This window comes from Dreissena polymorpha, chromosome 12, assembly GCF_020536995.1.
Source record: "Dreissena polymorpha isolate Duluth1 chromosome 12, UMN_Dpol_1.0, whole genome shotgun sequence".
Classification (NCBI taxonomy): domain Eukaryota; kingdom Metazoa; phylum Mollusca; class Bivalvia; order Myida; family Dreissenidae; genus Dreissena; species Dreissena polymorpha.
In genome coordinates this window covers 62565946-62581123 of record NC_068366.1, presented here as the reverse complement: position 1 = coordinate 62581123, position 15178 = coordinate 62565946, and the positions used below count along the sequence as shown (strand labels likewise).

General features: G+C 32.6%; 1 protein-coding gene across 10 annotated transcripts in view; it reads right to left on the bottom strand.

Annotated features, from left to right (window-relative positions):
- The window catches only part of LOC127852959 (cadherin-23-like), a 28220-nt gene extending 13252 nt beyond the window's left edge, over positions 1-14968 (bottom strand). For 7 of the 10 annotated variants that reach the window (XR_008036376.1, XR_008036377.1, XR_008036379.1 and 4 more), the window contains exons 1-10: positions 14936-14968; positions 14157-14223; positions 13575-13637; positions 13000-13112; positions 12573-12623; positions 11957-12043; positions 11586-11708; positions 1731-1850; positions 1365-1481; positions 802-901 (exon numbers count right to left, since the gene is read on the bottom strand). Coding sequence is in view for 6 of the 10 variants with exons in the window: in XM_052387042.1 (XP_052243002.1) it covers positions 802-901; positions 1365-1481; positions 1731-1850; positions 11586-11708; positions 11957-12043; positions 12573-12623; positions 13000-13112; positions 13575-13637; positions 14157-14223; positions 14936-14950 (856 nt within the window). In the remaining 4 variants the exon portion in view is untranslated. The other 3 variants (XM_052387044.1, XM_052387045.1, XM_052387046.1) reach the window with 3 other exon arrangements.
- Positions 14969-15178: the final 210 nt, after the last annotated feature.

The following is a 15178-nucleotide window of genomic DNA, read 5'->3' as shown; positions in this document are numbered from 1 at the left end:
TTTACCATGCAAATTATACTAATGTTGAATGTATAAATTATATGTATTGTCTTTGATGGAATATCGATTTTAATTCACGAGCGATCATAGAAAATGATCATTTCACGAGTGGCGCAGCCATGAGTGAAAATATATTTTTTATATGATCACGAGTGAATTAAAACCTATATTCCACCAAATTCAACACATTTACTTTTTATTTTATACTTACAAATGATTATGATTGTATGTTTGCCATTCCAGACAATATAATTTACCGTTGGTTGCCCCGAAATTTTATTAAATGTATGTTCAATGGAAGCTTATCCGTATGTTTTTATAAACAATCAATGCCGAGTAGTCGCCCTTGGTAACATTGTGGGCGATAATGGGGAAATCAAAGATATCTAAAAAAAGTTTTGGTCAAACAATGAAAACTATCGATAATTTTCACTGTTATTTTTCACTGTTAGAAACAGTGAAATATCAGTTTTGTATTCACTGATATCTCTATATAAAAGAATGTTCCAGGTTTATAACCTGAAACTTATAAAGTTCAGGTCTATAACCTGAAATTAATAAAGTTGTTCTACGGAAAAACTATGATGACCGTAATGAAGTTTACGGGAATTAATACGTCACGCCCTACCACGTCGTCTTTGCATAAGGCGTGCGAAGTTTAATGTAAATATAATATAAATTGCAGAACGTATTTGAAACACAAATAAGCCACGAGACCAACTAAGAAACGAACAAACAAGGTAACAATTCATACCCCATAACATTGCGTTCTTTAGTAGAGAAAAAAAACGTGTCACTCACTTCTTAGTTTGTATTTAATGGTTGCGTTAATGCCGAAATCTTGATCATATGCGGATAAAACCGGCGTTGTAGTGTATGGTCTATTCACTGTCGCGTTGTCCTGAAAAAGACAAAGATATCGAACAATATTTAATTATGTAAACTGGTAATCAATAAATGTTGAAAACTATTCGTCAATAGGAATTGGTCAATAAACATCCGGAACGACCACATATTTACGAATTGATATTTGTACTTCAATTTTATTAAATCAATCATAAATAATGTTATTAAGTCAACAGTAAACAATTTTATGTTGTCTAACAACAATGTGTGCACCATGACGATATATTTAAAACCATTTAAAATATAAACACGGTTTTCATAGACATAAGCAAACCAGGTGCGAAAATACATGATTACAGTAAATGTAACGGTCTGTTGTTTGCGGTAGACAAAATGCTCAAGATGTGTAACGTTATAAGCGGTTATTGACAATTGTAAATTGATCGGCAAATTTCCATCAGCATTACGTCTTTTGTTTTTAATCTAAGTTCTTCACACAAATCTATGAGTAACATCACCCCTTCAGCGATATCCAGTCTGTAGTCAATACCGTCTTTGATGTTGAATGTCGGATTTTGGTCATCTTCGTCAATGATCTCCACAAAGATTGTCGTTGTTGCTGAACCATGTATACCCTGTAATGAGAAATTAGCGTACCAAGATTGCATGTGTCTGTCATAAATATCTTGATCAACCAACAGTAAAAATAGGTTGAATTGTTAACTAAATTATGATCAATAATTTAATCAACTTAGATAACCAATCAAAATATCACTAGATCATTTATATTCTCTTAATTTGTGTATTTGTAATAATCATACGCGCCATTTACGCAGCCTATTCATTTTAGAACAAAATAATTCCAATCACAAAATAAAACTTACCACATAAGTTCCTTCGATTGTCAGGGCATATTCAGTGCGTTTCTCATAATCGATATTGCCATATGTATATAAGGAATTTCTGTTTCTTGAGGCCCTCCAGAAAAACGGCACAGATTCAGTCTGACGAAAGGTTAGCGTAAATAAAAAATAAAACGTCAAAAACAACTGAGCACGTTTTAATTAAAGGGATCTTTTCACGTTTTGGTAAATTGACAAAATTGAAAAAAGTTGTTACAGATTCGCAAACTTTCGTTTTAGTTATGATATTTGTGAGGAAACAGTAATACTGAACATTTACCATGGTCTAATATAGCCATTATATGCATCTTTTGACGATTTAAAAACCTGAAAATTATAAAGCGTTGCAACGAGAAACGATTGAATAATTTGGAGAGTTCTGTTGTTGTCGTTTAATTTTGTGAAACTACGAAGATTGCTTATATAAAGTATAAAACAATACGACCGGAAGTGAGCCAGCGGAAGTGTCGGAACGGAAGCTGAGGGATCATATGAAGTCAGCATTGAAGCTCTCCAAGGATATGGTGGACGGAATACGGTTTGAGCGAGTACATAGATCACCTAACCATCCGATTCCCGGTAAAACGAGGAAAATTGTGGCAAAGTTCACATATTTTCAGGACCGCGAACGTGTGCAAGAGGAGTGGAAGCAACTGAAGGGCACAAACTACTCCATGTTTGAGCAATTCCCGAAGGCGGTCTCTGACAAGCGCCGGAAACTGGTCAAACATATGAAGGAAGCCAGGGATCAGGGCAAACGTGCTTGGTTGGTGTATGACACCCTGTACGTGGACGGTCAACCGGTCAGAAACTAGAGGGACGATGTGGGTGAGCTTTCCATTCTCTCGTGGAACGTGCATGGACTCTCGAAGGAGAAACAGCAATCTGCTCATTTTGTTAATAGTATTTCTAATTCTGATATTTGCTTTTTATATGAATCGTGGACTAATTCTAATAGTAATATTTCTTTAAATGGGTACACATCACATAACGTTTATAGGAAATTTAAAAACCGTAAAGCTAGGAGAAATAGTGGAGGTGTTATCTTGTTATATAAAGATCATTTGAAAGATGGCATTGCAATAGTTAAAAATCATCATGACACCATTATTTGGATTAAATTGGATCACATATTTTTTCAATATTGTAGAAGATGTATATCTGTGTAGTGCGTATATTTGGGGTGAAGAATTCCCTGCTAATAATTTTGTTAATATTGATTTGTTTGATACTATTGAACAAGATATTTCTGATTTTAATTCTGTTGGATGTGTAGTTCTATGTGGTGATTTTAACAGTAGAGTTGGTAATAAATGCGATTTTATCCCTTATGATTGTATAAATAACGCAATTGATGACCCTGACTATGACCCTGATTGTACCCCCGTACGGGCCTCTGTCGATAATGTTCAGAATAGTTAGGTACTAAATTAATAGATCTTTGTAAATCTACCTCTCTACGTATTGCGAATGGGCGCATATTTAATACTAGTTATTACACGTTTTGTTCGAATAATGGTTGTTCTGTTATTGATTATCTTTTAATAAATGAGCATGACATTATTTTCGGTTTGATAAATACGGTATAGTATGGTTTAATACGTGTTATTTAGAAGAGAGATTATGGTAATGGTTTAGCGCGAATAATGCACGGGTTTTGTGTGCATGTTTTAGCGCGAAAGCGCACGAGTTTTCCGTTTTGGGGTATATATGATTTGCACATCTATTGTAAACTTTTTCGAAACATGTTTGTGTTTTGCATATATTACATCTCGTTCGCTGGATATTGAAAAAACAAAAAACAAAACCCCAGTTTATATGTTATTGTTGTATACAATTAAACATTTCTCTAAATTAAATTAAAACATTAAGAGTTATTATATTTTTCATAATAATTTAAGACGTAAAGTTTTCCATGCAAGGTTGGTGTCAATAACGGTGCATGCATATGTGCTAATTAATTTACGATATTTTGATAAACTGTGGTATAAATTTTGTTTGAAAGGAGCGTTGACAATAAGACTGTTGTTTTAAAACTTAGATGAAAGGCATATATCGGTTTTGTTAAATTTAGTTTCGTCATAGTTAAATGCATTTTTAAAGATTTGGTACTGTACTGATAACAAAAGTAGACCGGATTTATTTGCATTATAAGTCATTTTGTTTTCGTGATAGTTTTTGTTCTTGTTTGGTGGCCTGTTGGCTTGATGTGTAAAGACAGTTTGCTTTTATGGTGTTTGGCCGTTTTTTGAATGCCAGTTAACATGTGTTATTTGCTTATCGTTTTGGTGAAAGCCAGTTGACCAGATGTGGATAAACCCAGTTAGCGCGTGAAGTTTGTTAACCAAACTTGTTAAAACGTGCGTTTACATTTATATTTTTGTTTTTATTTAATGTTGTTAAGATTGTACTGTTCGAAGGGTATTATATATATTGGAGAACATTTAATGTATGTTATTAAGGGCCAGATTGACGTATGTAAATTAACCGGTTGGCTCGGGTTGTCTTTTGACAGTTTGTTCAAGGCAGATTTTTTCAGATGCGTATAAGCCAGTTTGCTTGCGTGTCAGTTCACTAAAATGTCTCAAAACACATGTTGAAATTGCATTTACACATGTTTGCGAAGATTATTTTTTCAGTAGCTGGACAGTTCGAAGAATAAATAATGAATAGTGTAACATTATAGTAAGAGGGCAGCTCGAAAGGTATAATGTTTTAATTTTTTTGTGTGTGTGTAATTATGTGCTAGAAAATAACTTGTTAAGATTAATAATGATTATTTTATTGATGATGATGTTATTAATGTTGATGATAATGCTAACGTTATTGATGAGGAGGAGGAATATTTGACAGTATTTTGTGAATGGATAATACTACATTTACGAATTTTGAGTGAATGAAATTATTTTAGGTTTGATAAATACCGAATTATGTTGGTCTAAACATATTATTTAGAAGAGAAAGAGAGTATGGTTATGGTTTAGCACGAAAAAATGAATGAGTTTCTAGGTTTTGCGTTTAATTGAACAAAAACAAGTATCGGTTCAGCAACAGGGATTATTCTCAGAAGGTACAGGCATTCCTTTTAGAGTCACAGAAATTCAACTTTGCATCAATACCGGTTTTTTTTGCGATTTGTTTGATGGGTTAAAATTCCATAATTTGACGAGTTTTCCAGCCGACCAAGTACCTATAGCTTTGTATTTTAGTGTGTTTAGCATTTTGTTATTTTCAAATTAGTAAATCAAAATTAATACGGTGTTCTATTATAACAATTGAGCTCATGCTATTTCCATGGAAATTTGAGCCAGGTTTCGATCAGTAGCTTAAAGTATGTCTGTGTTGGTGAATTGAATCTAAAAACAAATGTCAAGTCGGTAGTTTTAATTTTAAGAGCAGAACATACGTATTGATTGTGAGAACATTAGGTACATGTGTTTGGTATTTGTGCATGTCTCTTGTGGTCATTGGACCAAGTTGTTTAAGGCCAATTGGCCTGATTTGGAAAGCCAGTTGGCTTTTATGGTCAGTTGACCGTTTTTAAAGCCAGTCTATATGATGTGTGAAAGCCTGTTGGCTTGTGTTGTCAGGTTACCGAACTTTCTTCGAACGAAAGTCTCATAGAATTAACAATATTTGCAAGTTTATTGTTTGCAGTGCAGTAACTGGACAGTTCGAATAGTATATTAAGTATTGAAGAACATAAAGGTATGGTTTATGTAGTATGTTATTATTATTACTAGGATAATTATTATGATGTATTTTATTTTTGTTTTAATAAATATTATTAATTTTATAAATATTGTTTTATTATTTCTGTTGTATTCTCTTTTTTATTATCTAAGTGGCCGGTTGACAGTTTGTTGATGGCCATAGGTGCCTGATGAGTATAAGCCGGTTGGCATGTGTGGTCAGTTGACCGTTTGTGAAGGCCAGAGTATGCCTGATATTGATAAGCCAGTTGGCTTGTGTAAGTTGACCGTACTTTCTTAGAACGTATGTCCACATGGAATAAACAATCTTTGCAAGTTTATTTTTTGCAGCGCAGTAACTGGACAGTACGAATGGTATGTTAAGTATTGGAGAAAATAGAGGTATGATTTATGTAGTATTTTATTATTATTATTAAGATTATGACAATGATTTTTTTTTTATTTTTGTTTTACTTATTATCATTAATTTTGCAAATATTGTTTTATTATATCTGTTTTATTCTCTTGTGTATTATCCAAGTGGTCAGTTGACAGTTTGTGAAGGCCAGAGTGTGCCTGTTGTTGATTAGCCAGTTGGCTTGTGTGGTCATTTGACCGTTTGTAAAGGCTAGAGTGTGCCAGATGTTGATTAGCCAGTGTGCTTGTGTTAGTTGACCGTACTTTCTTAGAACGCATGTCCACATGGAATAAACAATCTTTGCAAGTTTATTTTTGCAGTGCAGTAACTGGACTGTGTCAGTTCGAATGGTATATTAAGTACTTGAGAACATAAAGGTATGGTTTATTTACTATGTTATTATTATTATTAAGATCATGATTATGATATTTTTAATTTGTTTTAATAATGATCATTAATTTTGTAAATATTTTTTATTATATCTGTATTATTCTCTTGTGTATTATCCGAGTGGTCAGTTGACAGTTTGTGAAGGCCAGAGTGTGCCTGTTGTTGATTAGCCGGTTGGCTTGTGTGGTCATTTGACCGTTTGTAAAGACTAGAGTGTGCAAGATGTTGATTAGCCAGTGTGCTTGTGTTAGTTGACCGTAATTTCTTAGAACGCATGTCCACATGGAATAAACAATCTTTGCAAGTTTATTGTTTGAAAGTATTCGTGCTGGTGGAGTATCTATAAGTGCCAATAATAAGACTGTGGATAGACTTTGGCAAAGACATGGTAGAGGGAAAAGTGTTTCAACTAAGGACGGATATGTTAAAGATTCTTTGAAAGACAGATTATCGGTGTCGCTAAATTTAGATTTGTGAAAAGTCATTATTAATGTATGTGTGATTTGAAATGTATGCTGTGTTGTTCGTAGCACATGTAAGACACTATTATATATTATTATATAAATGGTTTGGAAATGCTTTTGAGTATAAGTAAGTTCTGTGTTTGTTTTGTGTGTATGTTCCTTGTGATCATTGGACCAATTTGTTTACGGCCATTTGGCCTGATTTGGTAAGCCAGTTGGCTTGTATGGTCAGTTGACCGTTTTTTAAAGCAAGTTGATCTGATGTGTGAAAGCCGGTTGGCTTTTGTGAGTTGACCGTATTTTCTTAGAAAGCATGTTCACATGGAATAAACAATCTTTGCAAGTTTATTTTTTGCAGTGCAGTAACTGGACAGTTCGAATGGTATATTAAGTATTGGAGAACATAAAGGTATGGTTTATGTAGTATGTTATTATAATTATAAGGATTATGATTATGATATTTTTTATTTCCGTTTTAATATTAATCATTAATTTTGTAAATATTGTTTTATTATATCTGTTTTATTCTCTTGTGGTCATTTGACCGTTTGTGAAGGCCAGAGTGTGCCTGATGTTGATTAGCCGTTTGGCTTGTGTGGTCATTTGACCGTTTGTGAAGGCCAGAGTGTGACTGATGTTGATTAGACAGTTGGCTTGTGTTGTCATTTGACCGTTTGTGAAGGCCAGAGTGTCCCTGATGTTGATAAGCCAGTTGGCTTGTGTGGTCAGTTGACCGTTGTTGAAGGCCATAGTGTGCCTATTTTGATTTAATTATTTTTATTGCTTTTACAAATGTTTGTAATTGTATCTTTTCAGTTAAAACACAGTTCGAGAGGTATATAACGTAGTGGAGAATATTTAGGTATTCATTTTATGTTTTATATGATTTGTATTCTCTCTTTGTTTTATTCGAAAGTCCTGTCAAATACAAGCACTCACTCCTATTTTGTCTTTGGTTTATTATTTGTATGATAATGATAACGATGATGATATGGGTTATAAAGATGATGATATTTTAATAGTATTTTGAGAATAGAGAATAATAAATTTACTCATAACTATGAGTAAGTCATTTTTCACTAGTCAATGATTTTACTATTGAACCATTTAATGAATGGAGTGACCACGCACCATTACGTTTTTCACTATTATGCCCAAAGCCTGATCAGAACGAGTATCCTAAGTGCGAAATTAAACATAAATGGAACGAAGAAAACGCGGAGCGTTTTCCGTTCGGGTATTATAGGGTGCTTACCGCGTTTCAACATTATACCCAAAGTATTGATATATGTTGTAGGGAATCTATTAATAAAACGGACGAAGATTTTTCTGAAATTATTAGATCCGTGGCTATTCCATTGTTTTCTAGGTGCTATTTTGTTAATAACAAGCCTTTTTTCTCAACAAAAATTGTGTTAAAAAATACAGATTGGTTTAATAATGACTGTAACTCTGCGCGGGTATTGTATTTGCAAGCACTACGCCTATTGAATTCTGATCATAATAACGCAAATAGGGTACTTTTAATGCAACGTAGAGCCTCTTATAAGAAAATCGTAAGGAAATGTAAAAATACAAGTTATAGACAAAAAATGAAAAATATTGAACGTCTTAAAACATGTAAACCCAAAGAATTTTGGAAATATTTTAAAAGTAAACAAAAATCCGTTTATGCTGATATTTCAATTGATGCGTTTCAAGAATACTTTGCTCATCTAAGTAATGATTTATCTAACTGCTACAATGAAGAAGCAGAATATTTTTGTGAACATCATGATTTTAATAATGTATCTGTTTGTAATACTGAACTTGACCAGCCTATCACCGTGAGTGAAATTCTAAGTGAAGTTAAATCGCTCAAGCGTTATAAAGCTCCAGGTAGCGACCACTTATTAAATGAGTATTTCATAGAATGTATTGATATTCTTGCTAGTCATTTGTCTGATATTTTTTACGGGATTTTAAAATTCGGGTTACTACCCAGAAAACTGGATGGAAGGCTTGATAATACCACTTCATAAAAAATGCGACCAAAGCGATGTTAATAATTGTCGTGGTATTACACTTGTAAGCTTCTTGTCCAAGCTATTTACTACAGTCATAAATAAACGCACTGATAAGTTTTGCACGGAAAATAACAGGATTTCGTAAAGGGCGTTCCACAGTAGATCCAATTTTTATTTTGCATTCTCTTGTCCAGAAAAATGTCAATGAAAATAAAGGGCTCTACGTCATATACGTGGACATGATGAAATGTTTTGATTCTATTTATAGAAATGAACTTTGGTTAAAAATGTTTAAAACAGGTATTGATGGAAAACTGCTAAGAGTTGTTAAAGACATGTATCAAAAAGTTAAATCTTGTGTCAAGGCATGTTCTACTTATTCTGAATAATTTAACTACGCTGTTGGCTTGAGACAAGGGGAGGTTATGTCACCTCTTTTGTTTTCATTATGTGTTGAAGATTTAGAGCTTTATTTGCAGTGTAATATTGATTCAGGCTTAAGTGTTGATGATTTAACTTTGATTTTGTTATCGTTCGCTGATGATATGGCTATTATAGGTAAAACACCTGAAGAAACTCAGAGGCACTTAGATCTTTTGTTTTAATACTTTTGTTCATGGGGTTTAACTGTAAACTACAAAAACAAAAATAATGGTTTTTCGAAAAAGCGGGGCATTATTAGCAAATGAAAAATGGACCTATAATAGCCAACATATCGAAACATTTGATGATTTTAACTATTTAGGTACTGTTTTTAACTACACTGGGAACTTTTGTAAAAACATTGAACATCTTAATGGAAAGGCCTTGAAATCCTTAAATGTTCTATTTTGTAAATGGTCTTTCGCCAAAAACGTTGTGTCAACTATTCGATGCATTCGTATCGCCAATACTTAATTATTCATGTGAAGTTTGGGGTTGTATTAAATCCAAAGAATTAGAAAGAATACACCTTAAATTTTGTAAACGATTATTAAGCGTAAGAAGTAATGCGTGTTCAGCTGCAGTGAACGGTGATCTGGGCAGATACCCACTGTATATTCACAGATACATAAGAATAATCAATTATTGGTTAAAAATCAAAGACAGTGATAACATTATATTGAGAGTTGTGTATAACGAGGCCCTTAAAGATTGTATTAGTGGGAAGAAAAATTGGGTCACGAGTGTAAAAACTCTCCTGAACGAATATGGATTTGCGTACATTTTTGAAAATTACCAGTACCTTAATAATAATGTTTTTCTCTCTGAGTTTAAATGCAGAGTCATAGACTCTTTTAAACAACATTGGCTTCACACACTTGAAAGTCCAGTTTTATTTTTGTACAAAGAATTCAAAATATCATTTGAATATGAAATATATTTAGATATCTTACCCAAAAGTCTCAGATTTTACTTCTGTAGATTAAGAATGTCATGTCATCCATTAAGAATTCAAACGGGTAGGTTTAGTAATAACCGCATAGCTAGGGAAGAAAGATATTGTATTTGTTGTAACTCACGTGATATTGAAGATGAATATCATTTTATTTTAATCTGCCCATGTTATACAGATATTAGGAAAACATACATAAAATCTTATTATCTCAAACGGCCATCAGTATTTAAATTCTTAAGCCTTATGAGCACATGTAATAAAGATGTTCTCATTAAGTTGTCTTTTTTTGTGAAAGAAGCTCTGATAATTAGGAAAGCAATATTGAATGTTGTTTAAATATCAGCTGAAATGTTATGTTCCGCGGGTTTTGTTTTGTGTTTGTTTATCTGATTTCTTGTTTGTTGTGTGTATATAATCCTCATAATGCAGTACCAGTACCTGCAACAACATGAGGTGAAATATACATGCATGCTTGTGTTTCCGGATTTAATGCATATATATTGTGTGTTTTTTTATTATTATAATGATCCGTATCGTCTCTACTTTATTATACATCTTTCACATTTCTCTAGACGACTAAAGAAATAATTAATATGTACTCGTATACAGATGTGAAATATACGTGCCTGATTGTTTAATGTGTTGCCATAGTTTAATTTGTGTAATTTTGTAATTTTTGTTGTAGACATAAACAAAAATGTGCACTGTCTATCAATATTATTAGCTATTCATCCACATGATATGCGTAAGATAATCCACTCTCAATTTGGTTTATTTAACATAAATATAAACAGCATGATAATCGATTGCCACCTGTCACAATATGTTTTAACATTGCGATTGTTTCCAACCACTGTCATGTATTATATAATACGTTATGTACACTAATTATTATTGTACACCCACTTTCTTTTTCACGTGCCCTTTTGAAATGTATAATATAACATGGCTAAGACAGACGATGTACTATGTACAAGTCGAAACAAGGTTCTGTTCTGTTCTATAAAATACGTTTTTCACACATATTTGGCAGGATGGCCGAGCGGTCTAATTGTTTTTTACTCCAGGACTCGGGGGGTCACTGGTTCGATCCCTAAAGCGGTCTACTTTTTTTCCTTTTTTAAATTTTATTCTTGATTTTGTACTGGAGTTTTTTAGATCCGATGTTTACATTTATCAATATAAAGCATTTAATGACAAACTTCAAAACATGCCAAAATCTGTGAAAAGGCCTATTTTAAGCACTTAGTGCAGTTATATAAAAGTTTATGTTATACTCATGACTTGGGTATAAATAATACATGGATGCACTCTAAGTAATACTATATTGTTATTTCAACAAAACGTTTCCTTTTGTTTTGACGCCATACATGCATCAATCAATATTGTGTTTTTCATTTGTTGTTTTTATACGAATATATTCATTAAATAATTATTTTGGTTGGAAAATGTCTATACTAGTACATTTAATTGATTGGAATAAACTTACCTTTAGTGCGAATGATTTTTGACGCTCCCACGAGGTTTCATCTCCATTATAACAGTTACCCATCGCGAGATTTACTCCCAGTCTATCGGAACCGATTTGCAGCAATGTTGCATTTTTCGTATTCTTCAAATAAACCGAGCATAAAAATAAGAAAGGATAAAAGTTATGCCCTTGATATAGACTTTTATTTATTAAATGTAATAAAAACTACTGCGATCATGTGCTGATGTATTATAAATTACAAATTTAGCTGGGTACTTAAATTCGAATGAATATAAGTTAGATACCATTTTTCATAGGGTTTAAAGTTTGATTATGGATGATTAATGCATAGTTGTTAAAGTTGCAAAAGTGTTCGCAATGTGTTTTACCTCTGTTATAGATACTGTATAATTCTCTTCTTTGTAAGATATGTTGTAATATGCGGTTCGCACAATGGTCAGTAGAAGTAGAATATTCTAAAGAAAAACGAACACACAAATGAATACATATACATAAATATAGATAATGTTAAGATCATACTATCAACATGTACTATCAACATGAACTGGTTTTTTGCTTTTATATATAATTTAAAGCAAAATTTCTGACAGGCAACTCGCTGAGGCTGTCTTTAAAAGACGACTTTTAGTGCATATAGATCATGCACTCGCATACTTACGAATTAACGAGTTTAATGGAAATAAGTACAAGTAATCGATGGTACAGCCGAAGATCAAAAATATGCGCGGTGCTTCGTCAGAAAAAGTCCGTTGAAAAAAACATATTTGAAATAATATTCAGCATAAAGCCGTATTATAATTTTAATTATGCGTGTTGGTAATAGTTCTTTGTCATATTACCAACGGCCGTTTAGATGCGTGGAATCAAATCAGCCGTGCTTCGCACTCTTCTTCCTTTAAACCCTGCCAATCTTCACTTCCGACCGTTTATTATTTTACAACAGACTATGACCTACAAATATTATTTCTAAATTGTATACACTACCGTCTTCGAACAGTCGCTTGTATCGAATCGACATAGAGGCAATTCGTCTGCCTGCAACATGGAAATACAACAACGAGATGAAGTGAACAATTGTTGCGAGCAGTGTTTAGTTGTGTCCTTCCCCACAAGTAGCGTTAATAAAATATAATAAAGCAATTCGAAAACAATCCAGAAAGAATTATTGTATGGTCATATTCTATTATAATTTACATGATGAAATCATCAGTTTAATATTTATCTATTAATGTTAGAATCAAAATAGTATATGTACGCGGTTTTTAATTAAACTATATTTTACAATTCAATAGCAATGAGCGCTTATGGCCTTGGTTGAAATCACTTTTCTAGGGATTTACAATTTGCTTTTTCTCCCATACTATTACACAAGTTATATATGATTAGTTTAATTGTGTAATTGTATGCTTACACAAAGCGTCGTTAGCTTTGATTTCAATACAAGTTTCCCGTTCGATAGTTCCAAAAAGTTTCCGCATCCATTAAACTGTGTAATATTTCCAGTGGTAGTAACCACTACATGCCCTGAAAAATACGGCATTATATTATGCATACTTACAACTGTATACTGTATGTCTATTGCGACGGGATGTTCATGTCTTGAGAAAATATAACCAAAAGAATCATGTTAACATATCAAGAATCGGTTTCAAGAAAATGAATGCTAAGATAGTCAATAGTAGATAGTTATTTGGTAAGCCAGTATGCTTATTTGAAAAAGCCTGTATGCTCCGGCAAATATAATAATGTTTGAGGATATTACATAAAATGGGCTACGGAACTTAAAATCGATCGTTTTCTAATGACAGATAAAAAACGATAAATCGAAAAGAATTTCGCTATTGTATGTCAAATTGCAAATTTCTATTTATTGAAATGTTCACAAAATACAAGTTTTGCAAATTATACGCACAATGTTTACACGCTATAACATTATAAGCTTAAATAAAAAGGCATTTCCTAGTTGACGTGTGCGAATTTACTTACCAATGGGTGTTGTGTCATTGACCTCAACCTTGTGAAAAATGTCTGAACAATTATAAATTGCTCCTGAAAAAGATGTCATATTATTGTTTAATGTTTAGGCGAGTTAATGTGTAACGAATAATAAAGAATATTAATTAATCAATATTCAGTTTTTGTTATTATGCCAGCATACGATGAACGAGTCCATAATCGGTATTCTATTTGCACATTATGTTCTGGATGATAAGGGTTTTGCAGATAGTTTATACATTAAAGAGACACGATAAGACTCAAACAAAAGTTTTAAGCTGTAACGCGGCGTATCTGCTGCTAATATCAGTATTCATATATATATATATCACATACGTGTAGCATGGTTTAACCAGATATATTTACGCAATAGGAGTTATGTTACTCTAGATCAGTATCCACTTTCATTTTATACTTTAAAGTTTTTCACAGCATTTCAATTGATCATAAAGATGTGACTACTACTGTCAAATTCGCGTGTTTTTTTTTTGTTTATCGGAAATATTTTAATTGTTAATAAAGCACCATATCATATCCGAGTAATCAAGGAATTTGTATAGTTCGTTAACTTACCTTCGGGCATGTGTACGAACAGACTTGACATGGCAACCACGATTGCATTAAAACTAACCATGGTTTGCTGAAAAAGAAGTATCATATACATGAAAATTGTATACTGTAATTGAGATGATAGTCTTTGAAAAATTATTTATATAAAACGCATCAACGACAAGTCATCTCTAGAGAAGGTACCAGTATATAGACGTACTCTAAGAAAGTAAATATATTCATGCTTTAATAATTTCAACTGTCGCTGTTTATCTGACAAACCTTTTAAGTATATTATGTTTACAAGTATGATAGTCCTGCAAAAAAAGTTTAAAAAGTGATGTTTTAAAAGCTAAAAACTTGATTTATTTAATAAAATTGTATTAACCCACGTGGTGGTCTTGAAAAGCATTTGTAAATAAATTGCGTTCAAGGTATATATTTTTAAAAGTATTATTGTTCATTGATTTTATAAAAGCACGTATGCCTAGATGATAAGTTAGGAAAGGCGATGTTCCAACTAAAACTTTATGAAACTTTATAATCAAAACCGCAGTTACCACATACTTTTCAAACTATGTTCGTTTACATGTGTATTTTAATATCGATATTTTAATTATCACAAGAAATACCAACGACACAAATTATGTTTTACTTTTGTTCACATGCGATTCAAGTCCAGGTACAAGAATCAACACAATACAAGGTATTTCGCTAAGAACATGGAGATCCAAACCAATATTCTTGAAACATTAACGATTAAACACACAAAACTGTCAATGTATAAATGTTGGTTTCCATACTGAATGAAACGTCATTCAAGTTCTTCCACAGTGACTCAAATGATCTAAGATAAGCAGAAGCACGTGTATTTTTTGTCTGCATTTTTTATATTTGTTGCTTATTGTATGCTACGGAATACCGTAAGGGCTATCGTGGTTACAGATTAAAATTCTTTAGGGCGACAATGCGATAGTGCGATAATACGATGGCGACAATGCGATAGAACGATGGCGACAATGCGATAGTACGATGGCTACAATGCG